The following is a 21,842-nucleotide window of genomic DNA, read 5'->3' as shown; positions in this document are numbered from 1 at the left end:
AGGCACTTGCTATTGGCGGTAAAAATTTTTTTACTAGCCCCGGCCTACCAGTGTAAAAACCAACTTATCCAGTGGCAACTGCAAAAATATTAGTGAATATTAGATTTCTCACAAAACCAAACATTTACCAGGAAATATAAGCCATTGAGATGTCTTTTTTTTGTGTCAATCTGTTAAAAATTATTTTCTTAGTTATGCCTGTTCCTTGGAAAGCTGGTTACTAATGACAACCAAGGTGACCGCCATTATAAGCAGTTGTCACCCAGCTTTCCCAGACTTCTGGGCTGAGTTCAGTCTTCGCGGATTTGACACAAATCTCTCCTTTTTGCATAGCAAAGGGTAAAATCCGCGACATGTGAATTCGGCCTAACACAACCAATCAGCCTGCCATGCAAAGATGAGGGAGCAGGGGAAGTATTTCTGAATTTTCTGGCAGGAAAGCCAGTTTCTTTTGGAGCTGTAATGCAGACCATATTGGTTGCTATCCAGCTTTCTCAGATACATAACAGATATGATCAATGGTTGAACAGACTTTTTAAGACCTTGACAGAAACAAAAGTTGGACATATATCGTTTTTGAAGTATATAAGTGCAGTCGCTTTGCTTTTCACTTCCAAGTAGAAGTAAAAGTCCCCGTCTGTTATATACTCGTAGTGGCAGCGTTGCCCTTATTAAAAATGGCGTTCTTTCTAGTTTAACGTCACAACGTAATCCTTCCCTATTGGTTAAAGTCTCGTCACGTGGGTTGCATTGCGCGTCCTGTGGTAGAGAATAACGGTTGTCATGGCAGCGAGCACTGTCGGATCATGGCGGCGGTGCTATAGATAGACCAGCATCGGACTCCGATAAGTAATCCTCCTGTGTGTATCCTCCTGTTCCTTACGCCATCATGGTGATATTCCCAGCCCTTCTGTATCCTGCAGCCTCCATTATGGCGCCGTTCTCCTATGTCTACTAATTCTCCTTTAGTTTCTACTAACATCGCTGTACAGAAGAGGCAGCAGCCTGAGACACTTGTGACGTGGAACTACAAGTACCAGCATGCTCTCTGTATTACAACGTGTCAGCATGCTGAGACTTGTAGTACCACACACACTCAACAAGCCACTGATTGCCTGTATCTTCCCTTCTCATCATAAGGCTATGTTCACACAACGGTTTTTACTCGGTGGGTCCTGCCGCAGAAAACTTCAGAATTATTCCTGCTGTCAGCAGGAAGATTCCTCCTCCCATTTACTTCAATGGGAGGTTTGGGCGGAATAGCTAAAAAAAATTAGCTAGCGGGAAAAAGAAGCGTCCGTCTCCCATTGAAATGAATGCGAGGCAGAATTTTGTGGCGGGATCCGCCTCAAATATTCCTCTGTATGAACATAGGTGAAGTAGCTCAGTTTACTGCTTGTTTTGGCTATAAATTCTCTAATAATTTGTATGATCTGCTGATAAAATGTCGGAGCCGATGTCTGTGGAGACGATACGTTAATGAGAATATTTCTAGGACTTCGAGATATATTCCCTGCATGTTATTGCTGCTGTACGACTATGTTCAAACCCTTCGTATGCGTTGCAGATTTTCTGTCCAGATTTGCGGGTGGAAAATCCGCAACGTATTACAGTAGCAGCAAAGTTGATGAAATTTTAACAAATCTCATCCGCACGCTGCAGAAAAAGTTGGCTCAGAATAGTGCATAAAGTGACCTGCGGTGCGGGTTATTAATCCGCAGCATGTCCATTTACGTTGCGGATTTGCTGCGCATTTGTTGCAGAATTTCCCCATGGAGTTCAATTCGGAAGTTAAATTGTGCAACAGATACCATTGTTTGCGGAATTTGCTGTATATTCATAGCAGATCCCGCGGGCAAAAGAAAAAAGGCTAATACTCCCCTCTTGTGATGCTGCTATAGCAACGCATCCCTCCGCTCCCAGCAGCTCTGTGTCCAGACAGCCTCCTGTGATGATGTTACATGTGACCCCTGCAGCCAATCACAGGCTGCAGCAGTCATGTGATAAAATGTCATCACAGGAGGCCAGCTGTACAGAAAGCTGCCGGGAGAGAAGACACGCTGGTCTATAGCAACGCCAGGAGAGGTGAGTATATAGGCCTTTTTTTTCGTCTAATGAACGAGTGTACTTTTGGCCTCTGTCGTGCAGGTATACATCGGTATACCTTTTTTTTGACGGTGGATTAACATAGTAGACTACGCTATACCATACTGTGTGATCTCGCTAAAAAGATGCGTGCCATGCGGTATACGTTTTTTTCAACATGGGAGCCTATGTGTGACGGATGCCACTGTATGGCATCTGTCAGATATATATGTTAAACATATAACTTGGGGAGCTTCACCAGGGTCAGAGCCCAGGGCTTCTGGCCCTGGGAAAGCCCCTGACATCCCCGTCCTCTGCCAGAACATCGGTAGCCCTCTGGCTGGGGGACTACGGACTGGAGAAGCCCCTGACGTCTCTGTAAAATGGACTGTGACGTCAAGGGATTTCCCAAGACAGAGGGCTTGCGATAGATACTAACCGGGACTCAGTAGTTGAAAGCCCTTGACGTCACTGTCCATATATGGACAGTAACATCAGGGGCTTCCCCAGGCATAGCAAGTCAAGTAGCGCTGTGTCCGGGGAGTTTGGGCGATGTATCCCACTATATGCCTATACAGTGGGATAAGTCGCTACCTTCCATCAGAGGTATGTGTCGGGACTCCTCCTAAAGTATATCTTCTGACAGAAGGGTAAAAACGCGATGTGAATCCGGCCTTCTTTTGCTTTACAGGTTTCATGTTGTTTTTATTCCCACATTTATATACATGGCTTATCGTAAAATTCTCTGCTCTAGGGCTGAGCATGACACAGTGATTTAAAGAACATCAAAGAGGGAGTCCGTGTCATACACCGCTACCTCAGGCCCTGCACTAAGCATAATGTAGTAAAAGAGTTTTGCTTGGAGCGTTCCTTTAATTTCATCGTTCATCTTAAGTAATGTATATCTATCTGCCTTTGTGTTTTCTGACAGCAGGTCAGTGTCAGGAGAGGATGCTACAGCCTGGGAATTACAGCCTGGTCCTTACGCTACAATTCCTGCTCTTGATATATGATCTGTTTGTGAATTCATTTTCAGAGCTCTTGCGATCAGCACCAGTTATCCAGTTGGTTCTTTTCATGTAAGTCATGTGTTTTAAAGGAGTTTGGCATGTAAGGACAGCTCCTTCCTAAGGCGAGACCATCAATGTTTATGTGGCAGGTAACTCCTTTTCGGGTGCATTACCATAAGAAGAAGTATTTGGCTGCAGCAAAAGCGCACACGGTTTTACTTCAAATTGCAGCGATTTTGTAATGTGGTTTTTGACTGTGAGATTTTTACAGCTATGAAACACAAACATGTTTCACAAGTAAAAATGTACAGGCGAACATCTCCGCTTCCTCTCTTCTCCCTCTAACCTCCATCTATCCCGATGCCGTGCCCCTCACTCGCCATATATATGAATATGCCCAGTTAAAAAATTTTTATGGAACAGTTAACCGACGCGCACATCTTCACAGGGTGTTGACGGACTTTGAGCGCCTATGTGTCTCCTCCCAGCCCCCTACCCATACCATATCCATAATATATAAATTGCTCCTTTCACAGCGTTCTCAACAACTCCCCTCCTTCTGTGGGGCCTGGGAGAGAGAATTACATACTACATTTACTGACGCACAATGGAAGAGGTGTTTCTCCCTCTCACAAAAAGCCTCTATAGCCATTAGGGCCCAGGAAACTAGCTACAAAATTGTATCTAGATGGTATAGGGTCCCGGCTGCGCTTCACAAATGGTATCCGTCTGTGCCTGACAAATGTTGGCGCTGTGGTGCTGCGGGGGGATCCATGTCACATGTCTGGTGGAGTTGTCCCTTGTTGAGGAGTTTTTGGGATGCGGTACTTAAATTGATAGTGGAGGTTACTGGAGTATGTGTCCCCAACTCTCCGGAAGCAGCTCTTTTATTCATGTTCCCGATGCCAATACACGTTTATAAAAGCTCCCTAACTAGACATCTTCTTCAGGCGGCAAAATCAGTGATCCCGCGCAGGTGGAAAACGGCCATACCCCCAACATTAGATGAGTGGTTTCGGGAAGTTGCCTTGATACAGCGAATGGAACACTTGGTGGCTCACTCCCCGGCGGCTGTGGTAAAATACACGTCTACATGGTCTCCCTGGATAGTCTTTCTTTCTTCTCCTTCCTATCTCACGGCTGTCACCTGAGTCGGCTTATACCCCTGTGAAATGTACTATGGCTTTTGCTCGCTGCTGATTTTCATTCATAAAACGCCGGAACTGGAGTCCAGGATCCCCTTGTCCTCTCCCCTCCCTCCCTCCTATCCCTCCCTCTCTTGGGGCCTTTCTCTATACTTTCTCTTCCCCTGTCTAGGGTAATGTGCCTCTTCTTCTCTGTTTGAATTAAGTGGTCTAGTTGTACATCCTGTTATGCCTCTAGGATTACTCATGCTACTGTTGTACACCGACCATTCTTTTGCATGTTGAGATGTGATGCACATTAGTGATTTTCCCTTTGGTGTTCTGTTTGTTTTTGCTTTGGTCCACTGACCTTGTTTGTTTTTTATTTAAGGTGTGGAGGTCTCCCCTCCACTATGTTTTGTAACTTTTGTGTTCTGAAACTCAATAAAAATTTTGAATAAGAAAAAAAAAAATGTACAGGCGAAAACTGCACTGCAAACCGCTGAAATTTGCGGTAAAACTATGTTCGTTTTTTTACTGTGCGGCCAAGAACTTCTCATGTAAATGCAACCTTGCAAATTCTGCACACACAGCGTTTTTCATGGCGTTATTTCCTGCATTTTCTTTTGCCCAAAAACATTTTGACCAGATGCTGAAAGTCTGTAGCGAAATATAAAATGCACTACAAACAATGGGGGAAATATATCAACAGATTTACGCCACTATCTCTTAGTATATTTGGCGCATTTTCCATCGACATACATTCGTTTAAGACTGCCATTTGACATGCCAGCCTTGATATATTTCCCGCAATGTTTTTTTAGTTTGTGGCTTTTTTTCTGGTCTTTTGGTGCGTTTTTGGGATCATTGGCGTTTTTTTTCAAACGCACCATGCTCTAGGTATGTTGTTTACCCCATAGGCTTGTCTAAAGAACATGAAAACGCAAGTAAAAAACGCATGTTACAATTTTGAGGCCAGGATCACACACACAGTTTTGATGCAGTTTTTGGCTCAGTTTTTTTTTTTAGCCAAAGCCGGAAGTGGATCCAAAAATAAGGAAAGTTATAACTCCTCATTCACACGAGTGTAAGGGTTTTTACTTTCCACAAATACGGATCTGACGGCTACGGATACACACCTTCTAAGGGCGAGTCCGCGCCGCAATTGTGGACAAGAATAGGACATGTTCTATATTTTGCAGACTATTTCTACGGCCTGGACACACATCCATAAATATACGGAAAGGCGTCTGTGGCCAGGTCCGCAATTACGGTCGTCTGCATGAGGCCTAAAGAAAAGACCGATGTATCTCCTTTCTTTTGTGTCCACTTCTGGGTTTGGCTCAAAAATGGAGCCAAAAACTGCATCAAAACTGTGTGTGTGATCCTGGCCCAAAGAATGCAACCAAAAAAGTTTGTAAAAAATGTAATAAAAAACGTTTGGAATTCATGGCATTTTTTACAAGCCAAAAAATGCATAAAAATTTCTGAAGGAGGCTCAAGTGTGGTTTCTTCCATATCATTTTTGGGGGGGAAACACCTCATATTTTTGCTGCCATTTTGTCAATCTATTTTTTTTTTTTTTTTATGTCAGATGTTAGCAGAAAGTCAACAGTGAAATTAAAAAAAAACACTACAAACAAGGCTTTTTTGCTTGTGGTTTTCTGCACTTTTGGTGTGCGTTTTTTAAGCCTTTGGATATTTTTTATTTTTTTTCACAGTACATCATGCTCTAGGGATGGCATTTTTCAGGCATTTTCCCATAGGTTTCTTTATAAGACATGAAAAAAGCAAGAAGAAAAATGAATGTTAAAAATATATGGGGGGTGGACAAAACCCATCAAAAAATACTTGAAATGCTTGGCGTGTTTTACAAGCAATACATTTTTTTCGAATAAAGCAGAAATATTCAGCAGTGTCTCCTTGTGTTTCAGATTGCAGGATGTGGGCACTTTATTTGCCGCCATTGTCCTGTTCCTTATGCTATTTAACACGTTCGTGTTCCAAGCTGGGCTACTGGGCTTACTATGCCAGCGTTTCCAAGTCACGGTTTTGCTGTGTGCCATGCATTTAACCCTGAGTGTGTCATTACATGTATGGCTTATGGTAAGTCTAGACCTATTACATTGCTTATCAGTCTTAGGTCTTATTCACACGGCCGTGTTCAGTCTGTGAGATACCGACCGTATGTCGGCTGCATTTCCCGGACCGACCACAGTTCAAGCTGTCGTACTCCTAGCATCATAGTCGTCCATGATGTTGTGACTCACTGCCTCCCCACGTGAATACTGTCCCATATTGAAAACATTATTACAGTACAGAGCAGTAGTCCCGCGGGGACGTAGTGACTCCTAGCATCATAGATATCTATGATGCTAGGAGTATGGCTCTGTGAACTGTGTTCATTCTGGGAAACGCGGCCGACATACGGCCCGTATATCACGGCCGTGTGAATGAAGCCTTATCCTCATACCTTGTTTGTACTGGCTCTAATTTTTTTTCTCTCCCTAGAATCTACGGTGGAAAACTGATAATATATTTGTGTGGTCAGATGGATTGCAGGCATTGTTTGTTCTGCAGAGAGTCGGTGAGTCATTTTGCTTATGGCAACTAGTGTGAGCGTGTGCATACATTTATACATTCTGAATTTAATACTGTTCTTGGCTGCATAAGTACCCTCGTTATTAAAGAGTGTAAATGTCCTGCACGGTCCTTACATGTCAAGTTGCTAAAAATTCTAATTTACCCTTTAAAGGGTAACTAAACTTTCAAAACTTCTAACATGTCAGAAGTTTTAATCGGTGGTGGGCCGAGGTCGGAGACCCCCGCCAATCGCTAAAACTAAGGGGCAGAAGCGCTCGGAACGGCTTTTCTCGGAAATCTGATCAATTGGTGTACGGGCTCATACACTTTTACCCTTTCACCTATGACAGCACCCCTGGAGATATATCCCATTCGCTGGACAGGAAGCCTGATGATATAAAAAAGGACACACCTCTCCACACACCCAGTCAGGTTTCCTGTCCTCTGGATGGGATTGCTGTAGATCAAGACACTCTCCAGGATTGCAGACCCTCCAGCAGGTACTCACCTGTGTTCCTGGAGATATTCTGAAGGTGTAAGTCTCTAAGGGAGCAACGTTAAGTCTGGGGCTGGTATCCCCCTACTCTCCCGGTCACTGCTTCACTCTACGGAGGTGGTAAGCTCCCGCCGTGGGTGGGGCTCCTCTGGGGGGAGAAGCTTCTCCTGGGGTCAGGCCTGACTCCAGTTTATAGAGCGGGAGCCAGGACTTGTTGCCCAGCGTTCAGCCGCTTCCGGCTCACTGCAGTGACCACTTCCAGCTGCGACGCACGTCACTTCCGGCGGGGGTGACTTGCGGACGTCCCAGGAAGTAGCATTCCGGCGGCCCAGTTGGGGAGGAGGGGCTACAGAGCATCATAGCTAGGGAGCCTCCCCTGCCAATCCTAGGCCTGAACCAAGATGGCTCCTTCTCCAACCAAGCAACCTGTATGGAAGATCCAGGAGAAGCAGCAGGACGCGCTGAGCGATCAGACCCAGCAAGATCCTCCAGTCCGGTACTTTAAACGGCATGAGATCTTCTAGGAAGCATGGTAGGACAAACACCTTTTTTTAATTTATTAATTTTGTCCTTCCTTGTATATTACATGTTTCCTAGGTCAGAGAGGATCCCAAAGTTGGACAAGACTCGCAACAGAGAATGCGCTATGTGTTGTAGGAAGCTAGCAGCCTCTTATCAGAAACGTTTATGCCAGCTATGTTTAGATAAAATCCTGGCAGAGGAATCCACCAGCCTCGCCAGAAGCATAAAAGATATGGTGTGAACAGAGGTTAAGAATTCCCTTTGATCCCTTAGAAAGAAACATGACCCTCCTAGCACCTCGTCTGGCAAGACAAGACCGGGCATAGGGGTTTCTAATTCTTCTAGTGAAGAGATATTTGAGGAAGAGGGGGAGCTATGGTCCTCTGAATATTCCTCTGATGAAGATGGAGGGGAAAATAAACTATTTCCAGCTGAGGATGTGTACCAACTTCTTAAAACAGTCCGGACAACTATGAATATTGATGATCCCAAAGAACCCCGGTCCATCGAGGACATTATTTTTGAGGGCCTGGGTCCTAGGAATCAACTTTTCCTATTCACAAAAATGTTGCCAGTCCCATTAGAAGGGAATGGAAGAACCCTGTTAGAAAGTTAGGTACTCCCAAGATTTTGAAAATAAATTATCCCTTTGGGGATGAATTAAGTAAGGACTGGGATAGTTTTCCCAGACTGGATGCCCCAGTAGCTAAAATATCCAGGAAAAATGCCTTACCTTTTGAAGATCTGGGTTCCCTCCCCTATCCTATGGATAGGAAGGCGGACTATTACTTAAAAAGGACCTGGGAAGACTCTGCAGGGGCCTTTAAATCTGGTATTCCGGCCACGTGTAGCCGGGTCACTTAAAATCTGGATAGCTCAACTGGAGCTTCATCTCCGAGGCAAAACTCCTAGGGATCAGATACTGGCTTCCCTCCCGGTTTTGTCTAAAGCCGCAGACTTTTTGGCTGATGCCTCAGTGGACTCGGTCCGTCTGTCAGCTAGATCTGCAGCCCTATCCAACTCAGCCAGAAGAGCAATATGGCTAAAGGCATGAAAGGGAGATGTGGACTCAAAAGCGAAGCTCTGTTCTATCCCTTGTTCAGGAGATTTTTTTGTTTGGTCCTCCACTGGATGATGTGGAAAAAGCATCTGACAGGAGGAAAGGGTTTGCTGCCCCGAACAAACCAGACTCCTTTCGTACCAGGAAGTTTAATAGAAAACCCAATCCCAAGGGACAGGAATTTAGATCCTTTAAATTCCCTAAGAAGAACAGGGGCTTCTTGTTAAGGCCTCAGAACGATCCCAAGAAAAAGGATCACCAACATTGACGCTAGAAGGAGTGGGGTAGGAGGTCGCTTATCCCTATTCTTCCAGGAATGGGAAAAAAATCTTGTCAAACCAGTGGATTCTAGATATTATAGAGACAAGATACAAACTAGAATTCATGACCCCCTCCTCCAGACAGATTCCTCCCCACAAAGAGGCAGAAAAATTCAGAGAAACAGCCGGCCCTCTCATCAGGAAGGGGGTTCTGGTACCAGTACCGAAACCAAAGATAGGGAAGGGCTACTCTATCCCCCCCTCCCCCCCCCTTTTTCTAGTAAGGAAACCGGAAGGGGCAGATTCAGGGTTATAATAACCTAAAACAGCTGAAATCCTTCCTAATTTACAAAAGATTTCGGATGGAGAGTATCCCCTTTACTGTAAATCTCCTCTTCAGGAATTGTATGATGGCATCAATAGATCTGGAGGATGCCTATTACCATGTCCCTGTCTGCATCACTCGCCAAAAGTATCTGAGGGTGGCAGTAGTTTTGAACGACTCCCTAATCCACCTCCAATACAGGGCCCTCCCGTTTGGCATCTCTCAGGCTCCGAGAGTCTTTCCCAAATTTACAGCAGAAATGACCTCGTATATACGAACAAAGGACATCCTTATCATTCCCTACCTAGACTACTTTTTAATAGCCCAGACATTGACACTCCATCTACAGTCAGTACAATCGACTTTAACCCCTTCCCTCTTTAGCCACTTTTGACCTTCCTGACAGAGCCTCATTTTTCAAATCTGACATGTGTCACTTTATGTGGTAATAACTCCGGAATGCTTTCACCTATCCAAGCGATTCTGAGATTGTTTTCTCGTGACACATTGGACTTTATGTTACTGGCAAAATTTGCTCGATATGTTCAGTATTTAATTGTGAAAAACACCAAAAATTAGCGAAAAATTTCAAAAATTAGCATTTTTCTCAATTTAAATGTATCTGCTTGTAAGACAGGCAGTTATACCACACAAAATTGTTGCTAATTAACATCCCCCATATGTCTACTTTAGATTGGCATCGTTTTTTGAACATCCTTTTATTTTTCTATGACATCACAAGGCTTAGAACTTTAGCAGCAATTTCTCACATTTTCAAGAAAATTTCAAAAGGCTATTTTTACAGTGGCCAGTTCAGTTGTGAAGTGGTTTTGAGGGCCTTATATATTAGAAACCCCAAAAAAGTCACCCCATTTTAAAAACTTCACCCCTCAAAGTATTCAAAACAGCATTTAGAAAATGTCTTAACCCTTTAAACATTTCACAGGAATTAAAGCAAAGTAGAGGTGAAATTTACAAATTTCATATTTTTCTGCAGAAATACATTTTTAATACAATTTTTTTTATAACACAGAAGGTTTTACCAGAGAAATGCAACTCAATATTTGTTGCCCAGTTTCTGCAGTTTTAGGAAATATCCCACATGTGGCCGTAGCGTGCTACTGGACTGAAGCATCGGCCTCAGAAGCAAAGGAGCACCTAGTGGATTTTGGGGCCTTATTTTTGTTAGAATATATTTTAGGCACCATGTCAGGTTTGAAGGGCTCTTGCGGTGCCAAAACAGTCAAAATCCCCCAAAAGTGACCCCATCTGGGAAACTAGACACCTCAAGGAAATTATCTAGGGGTGTAGTGAGCATTTTGACCGCACAGGTTTTTTACAGAAATTATTGGAAGTAGGCCGTGAAAATTAAAATCAACATTTCTTCAAAGAAAATGTAGGTTTAGCTATTTTTTTTCTCATTTCCACAAGGACTAAAGGAGAAAAAGCACCGCAAAATTTGTAAAGCAATTTCTCCCGAGTAAAACAATACCTCACATGTGGTAATAAACGGTTGTTTGGAGACACGGCGTGGCTGAGAAGGGAAAGAGCACTATTTGGCTTTTGGAGTTCACATTTAGCAGGAATGGTTTGCGGAGGCCATGTCACATTTACAAAGCCCCTGAGGTGACAAAACAGTGAAAACCCCAAACAAGTGACCCCATTTTGGAAACTATACCCCTTGAGGAAATTATCTAGGGGTATAGTGAGCATTTTGACCCCACAGGTTTTTTGCAGAAATTTTTGCAAGTAGGCTGTGAAAATGAAAATCTACATTTTTTCAAATAAAATGTAGGTTTAGCTAATTTTTTTTCATTTCCACAAGGACTAAAGGAGAAAAATCACCATAAAATTTGTACAGAAATTTCTCCCGAGTAAAACAATACCCCACATGTGGTAATAAACGGCTGTTTGGACACACGGCGAGGCTGAGAAGGGAAAGAGCGCCATTTGGCTTTTGGAACTCAAATTTAGCAGGAATGGTTTGCGGAGGCCATGTCACATTTACAAAGCCCCTGAGGGGATAAAACAGTGGAAACCCCCCACAAGTGACCCCATTTTGGAAACAACACCCATTGAGGAAATTATCTAGGGGTATAGTGAGCGATTTGACACCACAGTTTTTTTGCAGAAATTATTGGAAGTAGGCCCTGAAAATAATAATCTACATTTTTTCAAAGAAAATGTAGGTTTAGCTAATTTTTTCTCATTTCCAGAAGGACTAAAGGAGAAAAAGCACCACAAAATTTGTAAAGCAATTTCTCCCGAGTAAAACAATACCCCACATGTGGTAATAAACGGCTGTTTGGACACACGGCAGGGCTTAGAAGGGAAAGAGCACTATTTGACTTTTTGAGATCACATTTAGCAGGAATGATTTGCGGAGGCCAGGTCACATTTGCAAAGCCCCTGAGGGGACAAAACAATGAAAACGCCCAAAAAGGGACTCCATTTAGGAAACTACACCTCTTGAGGAATGCATCTAGGGGTGTAGTGAGCATTTTGACCCCACAGATGTTTCATAGAATTTATTAGAATTGGGCAGTGAAAATAAAAACAGTCCTTTTTCTTCAATAAGACGTAGCTTTAGCGCAAATTTTTTCATTTTCTCAACAAATAAAGGAAAAAAAGAACCCAACATTTGTAAAGCTATTTCTCCCGAGTACGGCAATACCCCATATGTGGTCATAAACTGCTGTTTGGGCAAACCGCAGGGCTCAGATGGGAAGGACCGCCATTTGGAGTGCAGATGTTGCTGGATTGGTTTCTGGACACCTGTGGGCCCAAAACAGTGGAAACCCCCCAGAAGTGACCCCATTTTGGAAACTACACCCCTCAATGCATTTACCAAGGGGTGTAGTAAGCATTTTAACCCTGCAGGTGTTTTGTAGAAATTAGTGTGCGCTCAATGTTGCAGAGTGAAAATGGGATTTTTTTCCATAGATATGCCAATATGTGGTGCCCGGCTTGTGCCACCATAACAAGACAGCTCTCTAATTATTATGCGGTGTTTCCCGGTTTTAGAAACACCCTACATGTGGCCCTAATCTTTTGTCTGGACATATGACAGGGCTCAGAAGTGAAGAGTACCATGCGGAGTGGAGGCCTAATTTGGCGATTTACAAAGTATTGGTTCACAACTGCAGAGGCTCAGATGTGAAATAATAAAAAGAAACCCCTGATAAGTGACCCCCACTATGGAACTGCACCCCTCAATGCATTTATTAAGGGGTGTAGTGAGCATTTTCACCCCACAGGTCTTTTCCATAAATGAATGCACTGCGGATGGTGCAAATTAAAAAAAATTATTTTTCCCTAGATATGCCATTCAGTGGCAAATATGTCATGCCCAGCTTATGACGCTGGAGACACACACCCCAAAAATTGTTAAAAGGGTTCTCCCGGGTATGACGATGCCATATATGTTGAAGGAAACTGCTGTTTGGGCACGCTGTAGGGTTCAGGGCCGAGGGAGCACCATTTGGCTTTTGGAGAGCGGATTTTGCTTGGTACTATATTTGTTTGAGTATTGCTGGTGTTTTATAATGTGGGGGTACATGTAAGCGGGGCGGAGTATATAAGGGGCATAGTCAGGTGGTATAAAAAAATAAAAATAATCCATAGATGTGTGTTACGCTGTGAAGCAATCCTTTCCGCACAGGCCAGTGTCGCACTGATAAATGGTGTCATTTCTTATCCCCCTTTTGGTCCACACTCCGCGCCTTTGTAGTTTGGGGAATTTTGCTGGGAAAGTATTAGCCTGGTATAATACGGGCACCGTCGCTTCCAGCGGATATGTTTGGGCCCTCCCCTTCCTGGTTCCCTAATTTTAGGTCCTTGATAAATCGCCTCTTGAAACAGAAGAAATGTTCCCCTCGGGCACAACTGCATATTTTTTTATTTCCTGACTTATTGGAGCCATAACTAATTTTATTTTTCATAGACGTAGCGGTATGAGGGCTGGTTTGTTGCGGGATGAGCTGTAGTTATTATTGGTACCATTTTGGGGTACATGTGACTTTTTGATCACCTTTTATCCTATTTTTTTGGGATGCCAGGTAAACAAAAAAACGCAATTCTGGCACAGCTTTTTTTGTTTTTTTTATACAGCGTTCACCACGCATTATAAACTACATGTTAACTTTATTCTGTGGGTCAGTACGATTCCGGTGATACCTAATTTATAGCACTTTTTTATGTTTTACAACTTTTTGCACAATAAAATTACTTTTGTAAAAAGAATGTATTTTTTCTGTCGCCAAGTTGTGAGAACCATAACGTTTTAATTTTTTTGTCGACGGAGTTGTATGAGGGCTTGTTTTTTGCGGGACGAGCTATAGTTTTTATAGGTACCATTTTTGGATACGTGCGACTTTTTGATCACTTTTTATTGTAATATTTGTAGGGCAAAGTGACCAAAAAACAGAAACTCTGGTAAAGTTTTTTACGGTTTTTTTTTACGCTGTTCACCGCGTGCAATAAATAATATATTTTGATACCTCCGGTCGTTACGGTCGTGGCGATACCAAATACATATGGTTTATTATTATTTTTCAATAATAAAGGACTTGATAAGAGTAAAAGGGGGATTGTGTTTTATTTGATTACTTGAAACTTTTATTGTTTTCAAACTTTTATTTTTTGCACTTTTTTTTACACTTTTTTATACTTTTTTTACACTTTTTCTCAAGTCCCACTAGGGGACTTGAAGGTCCAAAGGTCAGATTTTTTTTTTTCTAATACATTGCACTACCTATGTAGTGCAATGTATTAGATCTGTCAGTCATTCACTGACAGCAAGCCGTTTAGGCTTCGCCTCCCGGCGGGGCCTAAATCGGCTTCCGTAATGGCAGAGCAGGAGACCATTGTGTCTCCTGTTGCCATAACAGCAGTCGCCAGTCCCGATTGCCTGTCAGGGCTGGCGATCTGCTTGTAACCGCTACGATGCAGCAATCGCTTTCGATTGCTGCATCGAAGGGGTTAATGGCAGGGATCGGAGCTAGCTCCGGTTCCTGCCGTTACAGGTGGATGTCAGCTGTACAGTACAGCTGACCTCCACCGCTGATGACGCCGGATCAGCTCCTGACCCGGCGCCATCTTGCCGGCAGCTACGGAAGCCGATCAGGCTCCGCCGCCGGGCGGATCTTGACCGGCTTCGGTGCTAGGCAGACCGGGAGGCCAGTATTAGGCCTCCGGTTGCCATTGCAGCCACCGGAACCCCGGCAATTTAATTGCTGGGGCTCCGATGAGCTGCAAACACCTTAAGTGCAGCGATCGCGTTTGAGCGCTGCACTTAAGGGGTTAATGGCGGGGATCGAAGCTAATTTCGGTCCCCGCCGTTACAGTCGGATGTCAGCTGTAAGATACAGCTGAGATCCGACGATGATGGCACCGACTCAGCTTCTGAGCCGGTGCCAAACGTTTGACGTACATGTACGGCATTTTGCGGGAAGTCAATGCTTTCCATGACGTACATGTACGTCAAATGTCGGGAAGGGGTTAATAGATCCGGGATGGAATATAAACATCAACAGGTCAAATTTAACAGCGTCCAACAGATGCTTTTTTTTGGGGAATCCTTTTAGACTCATCCAAACAAATGTCTTTTCTCCCTCAAGGAAAGATCCAGCCTTTGATAGAGAGGGTCTCGGGCCTCTTTTTGGATCACTTAACTTCTTTCAGGTCTATGTCCGTCCTGGGTCTTCTAACCACCTGTATCCGGGCCATAATGTGGGCACAGTTCAGGTCCAGACCTCCAAAGAAGGACATATTGGAGAAGTGGGACAAGAGCAAATTCTTCCTAGATCACTCCCTACACCTTTCCTCTGTAGCCAGACTCTCTCTCTGGTGGTGGATGAGGGTAGAAAATCTCAGGAAGGGTGTTTCATGGGAAATGTCTCCAACCCTGAACATTACAACAGATGCCAGTCCTTGGCGAATCCATCTACCTTCAGGTTAAGTGGGATCCTCAAACCTCCAAAAAATCTTCCAACAACAGGGAGCTGGAGCCAGTATTTCAGGCTATAAAAGGCACCATTCCTAGAATTTCAGGAAAGAGGGTAAAAAGTATTTCAGACAACACGACTACAGTGGCGTACATAAATCATCAGGGAGGTACAAGAAAAGGACTTCTGATGAATTTAACCACAACATTTTTTTCCCTAGCCAGCTGCATCTATTGTCCCTTTCAGCTGTCCATCTAAGGGGAAGGGACAATCCGGTAGCAGACTTCTTGAGCAGAAGACCGTTGCTACAATCAGAATGGTACCTAAACCAGGAAGTCTTCCGGATGGTTGTGGCCAGGTGGGGGATCCTTCCATAGATCTGTTCGCTACCAAGGAGAACAGGAAAGTGCCCAGATTCTTCTCCCTAGACCCCAGGGAATATCCGGTAGCAGTAGATGCTCTCTCCCAGTCTTGGAGCCAGGAACAGGGTTATGCCTCCCCCCCCCCCCAATTTTCTACTTCCGAGAGTTTTAAAAAAGATCAGGGAATACAGGGCCTCGGTAATCTTAATTGCTCCATTTTGGCCAAAAAGACCATGGTTGAGGAAGCTGTCCTTAGCCCAACCATGGATTCTTCCAGGCAGACCAGGTCTCCTGTCCCAGGACACAGTAGTTCATCCCGACATCACCAGACTGCATCTTAAAGCATGGCGGCTGAGAGGATGATCCTCAGACAAAGAGGTATTTCAGAATCTGTCATCTCTAGTTTATTGGTAAGTAGGAAACCGGTTACCTCTAAAATATATTTAAGGGTTTTGAAAGCCTTTCTTACCTTTACAGGAATTGATATAGATCCATTAACCGATCCAAACATACCCCTGATATTAGACTTTCTCCAGGCAGGGCTAGACAAGAACCTCAAGCCTAGTGCAGTAAAGTAACAGATTTCTACCCTAAGCTCCTTCTATGATTCCAGGATAGCAGAACACCACTGGATTAGAAGGTTCCTGATTGCGGCCTCCAGGATAAGACCTCAAATAAGATCTTCAGTCCCACCTTGGGACTTAAACTTAGTCCTTACTGCCATGATGGGTTCATCCTTTGAACCTTTACACTCTCCCTGTCCATAAAATTGCTCACTCTAAAGATGACCTTTTTACTAGCTGTTACCACTGCCCAGAGCGTAAGCAGAATTCAAGCCCTCTCAGCCTTCCCTCCTTACATTTTGGTGTTGGAGGTTAGGGTAATTATGAAGACCTTACCAGGTTTCTTGCCAAAGGTAATTTTCCCATCACATCAAGACCAGGAAATGATTGTCCCCTCCTTTTGTGACTCCCCAAAAAATCTAAGGGAGCAGGAGTTTAATTGTTTAGACGTGAGGAGGTGTTTAGTCCACTACCTAGAGGTCACAAAGGACTGGAGCTCTTCAGAGAATCTCTTTATTCAGTTCCAGGGTCCAACTAGAGGTTCTGCAGCTAGCAGGCCTACAATAGCAAGGTGGATTAAACAGGCCATACACTTAGCCTATGTGGGCCAGAACATTAATCCCCAGAATTCTTTGGCGCTCCTTCCACCAGAGCTGTATCTACTTCTTGGGCAGAAAGAGCCAACGCATCTCTAGACCAGATTTGCAAGGCGGCACATGGAGTTCTCCCCACACCTTTATTAAGCATTATAGGTTACAGTTGCATTCAGTCTCTGACTTAGCTTTTGGTAGGAAACTTCTACAAGCTGTAGTCTACCCTAAAAACTGGGGTTCTATTTTACATCTCCATAGGCGCTGTCATAGGTGAAAGGGTAAAAGATTGATTACTTACCGGTAATCTGTTTTTCATAAACCTATGACTGCACCTCCCTAGTTTCCCGCCCTCAGTAAACTTCCTTAGAATCTCTTGTATATAGGACTATAAATATATATTTATTCTCCTGGGGTATCTATTCACTAAGGTGGAGCAGAAAAAAATAAGTATGTATACACGTATGTATGTATGTACAGCATGTGTGTGTGTGTATGTATGTGTATATATATATATATATATATATATATATATATATATATATATATATATATATATATATATATATATAGATAAAAGATAACTAATTCTCATCCTGTGTTCTTTCCTAAGACTGGGTGTGTGGAGAGGTGTGTCCTTTTTTTATATCATCAGGCTTCCTGTCCAGCAAATGGGACGTCTCTCCAGGAGTGCTGTCATACGTTCATGAAAAACCGATTACCAGCAAGTAATCAATCTTTTCATTGAGACCATACACCGACCGACTTTCCAAGAAAAGCCAATCCGAAACTAAGCGACTCAGCGCTGCCCGCTATGCTTCTGCTACTTCGTTTTTGTGATCGGTGCGGGTCTCAGTGCTCGGATCCGCACCGATCATAACTTTTGACATATCACTATGACATGTCAGAAGTTTTTCAAAGGGTAAATTTGCATTTATAGCAACTTGACATGTAAGGACCGTGCAGGACGTTTACACTCTTTAATAATGAGGGTAATTGTTAGTATTTGCCACCAAGAACAGTATTAAATTAAATTGTAATCCAATGGAGCTAATCGTGACACCTCCGTATGGCCCCCGATTTCATACCGAGGTTTTTTCCTGTCGTGTCGCTCTCTGTCAGATGCTTCTAGGGAGTTTATCTCCTTCATACTGCACGCGACAAAACATAGAACCGTGCACACTGAGTCCCTGCTGTACCATAGTACGGAGCAGCACAGGACACCATGTTTTGCCATACAGCCCCCTACACGTCTCTGCCATGTGCATAAGACCTTACGGTAGTATGTTTCTTTACATTTTATGTTGCGCTTTCTGCCTGAAGGTTCCCTGCCTTTACACATGAGATTTATATGGTTGTCCTATAATCCAGAATATGGGATAATCCGGTACCTGCCTTGTCCCTATTAATGTATACTGGTAATAACAAAGCTGCGCTCTGCTGTTTGTTTAAGTGCTATAGACTTGGAATGGAGCAGCAGGGCTCATTCTCGACATCCACTCCATTCATCTCATCCTGGCAGTGGTCGGGGGGAACAGGGATATGGGACCTCCATTCAAGCGATCTAGCAGTTATCACCTATCTAGTGGATAGTTGATCATTACCAGAATACCCCTTTAGGATAGGAACACGCACAGCGTAAACACTGTGGATTTTCCGCAATTAATTGTGGAAAATCTGTAGCGTATTACAGTAGCAGCAGTGTGGGTGAGATCTCAACAAATCTCGTCCCCACACTGCGGAAAAATACCGGCCAAAATGCACATAAATTGACCTGCGGTGCGAGTTTTTTCAACTGCAGAACGTCAATTAATGCTGTGGAATCGCAGCTCCTCTGTTGCGGGTTTTCCCATTGAATTCAATGGGGTGTTAAACCCGCAACAAAGTGGTGTGTGTGTATGGCGGCATTTGCGGCGGAATCAATGCGATCGCAAGTAAGGGGCAAAAAGTTATACTTACCCAGAGTTCCCTGCTTCTCCAGTCCGGCATTCTGGGATGACGTTTCATCCCATGTGACTGCTGCAGCAAATCACAGGCTGCAGCGGTCACATGACCTGCAACGTCATCCCAGGAGTCTGGACTGCGCGCAGAGAAGAGGGTGGGAGTAAGTATGAACGTTTTTTTGTTGTTTTTTTTTAAATTTTGCAGCGCTGCTTTACGCACGTGGTGCGATTTTTATTTTATTTTTTTAATTTATTTTTTATTTTATTTTTCGGAAGGCATTCCCTGCAGTGATCAGGGCAGATATGCGGCCCAGCTTGACGCAGTGTATCCACCCTGATTACGCTGTGTGTGTTCGTACCCTAAATGCAAATTTTACTATATATCAAATACAATGCATTTGATTTTCATGTAAAATTGGTAACCGTGGCTGAATGCAGAGCTTCACTTCTACATTAAAATTCTGCATCATGTCATGAACTTTATATCACGTCTTGTTCTGATAATAACTTTATAACTATGTGGTGGCGTTGCAGATGCAGAATGTTATAATGGCCAATGCATAATGTGCCCTCTAATGTATTATTCATTATATCTTCATCAATATTTTACATAACAGAGAACCAATGAAATGAACACGCCGGCACTTCATTGACCTTCTGTCCACCATAAAAAAACAAATTCAGCTGTTTTTGGGAAAGCTGGGTGACAGGTTGTCACTCAGCTTTACTAAGTACTGATAAAAACAATTTTTCATTGAGTAAGTTTTACAGAATTAGAAAAATATGGCTATTTTCTTCCAGAGAAAGTGTCACACCTGTCCATGGGTTTTTTATGGTATTGCAGCTCAGCTCCATTGAAGTGAATGGGACTGGGCTGCAATACCACACACAACCTGTGGACAGGGATGGCGCTGTTTTTGTAAGAAAGCAGCCATGTTTTTTTAAATCATGAACAACCACTTTAAAAACTAAATCCGACTTTCTGTATTCTAAATAAGGGACAGTGTAATTCAAGGAAGTGGATATTGATACGTACCCCCGTAGTACTGGTTACAGTGCCAGACATATGGCTGCCATTCCCCAATGAGTATGACTTTTTGAGTGTTTGATGTCTTTGTAGATGGTGAAGGAGCCAGACCAGGAACGGTCGGAGACTGGTCATTCTGCTTTTCGTGACAATGTTTTTTTTATATTGACAGTGGCTGTGCTGTATTTTTACTTCTACAAGAGGACGGCTTTAAGTCTAGGAGATTCCCGCTACTACCATGACTCTCTGTGGTTACGCAACGAGTTTGCTAGAGTACGAGGTTAAATGGGTTAATGGTCGTTTGGTACTGAACACAAGAACTAAATGTCTTTGGGGGGGGATTGGGGGAGGGTAAGTCTTTACAGTAATCCGGAAACCCCAGAGGAACAGACCAATCGATCTTCATGTCAAACCGTTATAGGATTGTCCGACAACAATGTTTAGTAAGAACCTGCCTTAAAATAACATCAGCCCAAGGAAAACCATTTTTGTAAATTATTTTTCCAGTATTGTCAGAGCGACACATTTTATAGATTGTATTATTAGAAATGTTGATTGTATTTTTAATAAGTGAAATGTGTGGCGCACATATGGGGCCTGTTCACACTTGCGTCTGTGTTTTCGTTGTTCTGATCCGTCAGGGGAGCAGAACAACGAAAATACTGGAAGTGCCGATTCGGTTGCATGAGAGACACCGTCTGCGACCGACGGAACCCATTGACTTTAATGGTTTCCGTCACTATGTCTGTGATGTGGCTGGAAACAATAGCACAGGGTGCTGCGCTATTGTTTCTGGTATTTTGGGCCAGATCTTTGACCTAACGGAGCCTCCAACAGATGTGAACAGGCCTTAAAATGTAAAAAATCACTTTCTAGGTTTTGACATTGGTTTGTAATTGTTGATGTTTCATAGTTTTTGTTATTTTAGTAAAAATATATTTAAAAAAAATCTTTCTGTCTCTGGGAATTTCAGCATTATATGGTCACGGTCATGTAAATATACAATTTACATATTGTAGTAAGCCATGTCAGCCTGCGTATGTGCACCTATTAGGGTATGTGCACACACACTAATTACGTCCGTCATTGACGGACGTATTTCGGCCGCAAGACCCGGACCGAACACAGTGCAGGGAGCCGGGCTCCTAGCATCATAGTTATGTACGATGCTAGGAGTCCCTGCCTCGCTGCAGGACAACTGTCCCGTACTGTAATCATGTTTTCAGTACGGGACAATTGTCCTGCAGCGAGGCAGGGACTCCTAGCATTGTACATAACTATGATGCTAGGAGCCCGGCTCCCTGCACTGTGTTCGGTCCGGGACTTGCGGCCGAAATACGTCCGTCAATTACGGACGTAATTAGTGTGTGTGTGCACATACCCTTATAGCTACGTGTCATATCAGAAGATCATATCGGTAGGGGTCAGGGTGCTAAGACCCCCATCCAATCTCTAGAATAGAGCAGAGATGACACTCATCCGGGCTCCATGCTTCTTCAGCTCATAGACGTCCATGTTCATGCGCTAGGCTGTCCGGCTCTACATTGACCTCCGTGAGGATCTTATTTTAGAGGCCGGGAATGCAATATGACTGGATACGCACACCACAGATTAGTCATGGTTTTTATTTTATCTTTCTCCTCTCTAGGATCTTCTTCTATCATGGGAGAGGTTCTCATTAAACTATGGCATCTAATAGCTGCCCCATTGTATGTATATTTCCTGTGAGAGGTAACTGAAACCATTGAACGGTCCTACAAAATCCCATTTGGCGGCCATTCACAGACACGTGTTGTTCACCAATCGTACAATTAGCATTCTGACACCTTTACACGTGACGGACTCTTTGATAGTCTACAGAACACATCTGTTCGGTGGGTGCAGTATCCATGGATAAGGTTTTGTAGGAAATGAGCAAGAGGGTCGACACTCAAAGTCCATAAAACA

General features: G+C 43.5%; 1 protein-coding gene across 4 annotated transcripts; it reads left to right on the top strand.

The window, feature by feature from the left end:
- Positions 1 to 753: 753 nt before the first annotated feature.
- Positions 754 to 20,377, top strand: TMEM138 (transmembrane protein 138). Of its 4 annotated transcripts, none has more exons than XM_075837674.1 (5): positions 754 to 860; positions 3,020 to 3,164; positions 6,154 to 6,325; positions 6,731 to 6,806; positions 20,068 to 20,377. In XM_075837674.1, exons 2-5 carry the CDS (start codon positions 3,037 to 3,039, stop codon positions 20,178 to 20,180), a joined length of 489 nt encoding a protein of 162 aa, XP_075693789.1. In that variant the 5' UTR covers positions 754 to 860; positions 3,020 to 3,036; the 3' UTR covers positions 20,181 to 20,377. The 4 variants fall into 4 exon arrangements, with proteins under 4 accessions (XP_075693789.1, XP_075693790.1, XP_075693791.1 ...); XM_075837675.1 differs by having other exon boundaries at positions 3,017 to 3,164; XM_075837676.1 differs by having other exon boundaries at positions 762 to 892.
- The last annotated feature ends 1,465 nt before the right edge of the window (positions 20,378 to 21,842 follow it).

The sequence above is a fragment of the Rhinoderma darwinii genome, chromosome 9 (assembly GCF_050947455.1).
Source record: "Rhinoderma darwinii isolate aRhiDar2 chromosome 9, aRhiDar2.hap1, whole genome shotgun sequence".
Classification (NCBI taxonomy): Eukaryota; Metazoa; Chordata; class Amphibia; order Anura; family Rhinodermatidae; genus Rhinoderma; species Rhinoderma darwinii.
This window is presented reverse-complemented; position numbering and strand designations above follow the sequence as displayed.

Excerpts from the sequence above, each read along its gene's own strand:
- TMEM138 (XM_075837674.1), top strand. The coding sequence starts at position 3,037 with ATGCTACAGCCTGGGAATTACAGCCTGGTCCTTACGCTACAATTCCTG. Across the intron at positions 3,165-6,153 it reads ATCCAGTTGGTTCTTTTCAT|ATTGCAGGATGTGGGCACTT; the intron begins GTAAGTCATGTG and ends CTTGTGTTTCAG. Across the intron at positions 6,326-6,730 it reads CATTACATGTATGGCTTATG|AATCTACGGTGGAAAACTGA; the intron begins GTAAGTCTAGAC and ends TTCTCTCCCTAG.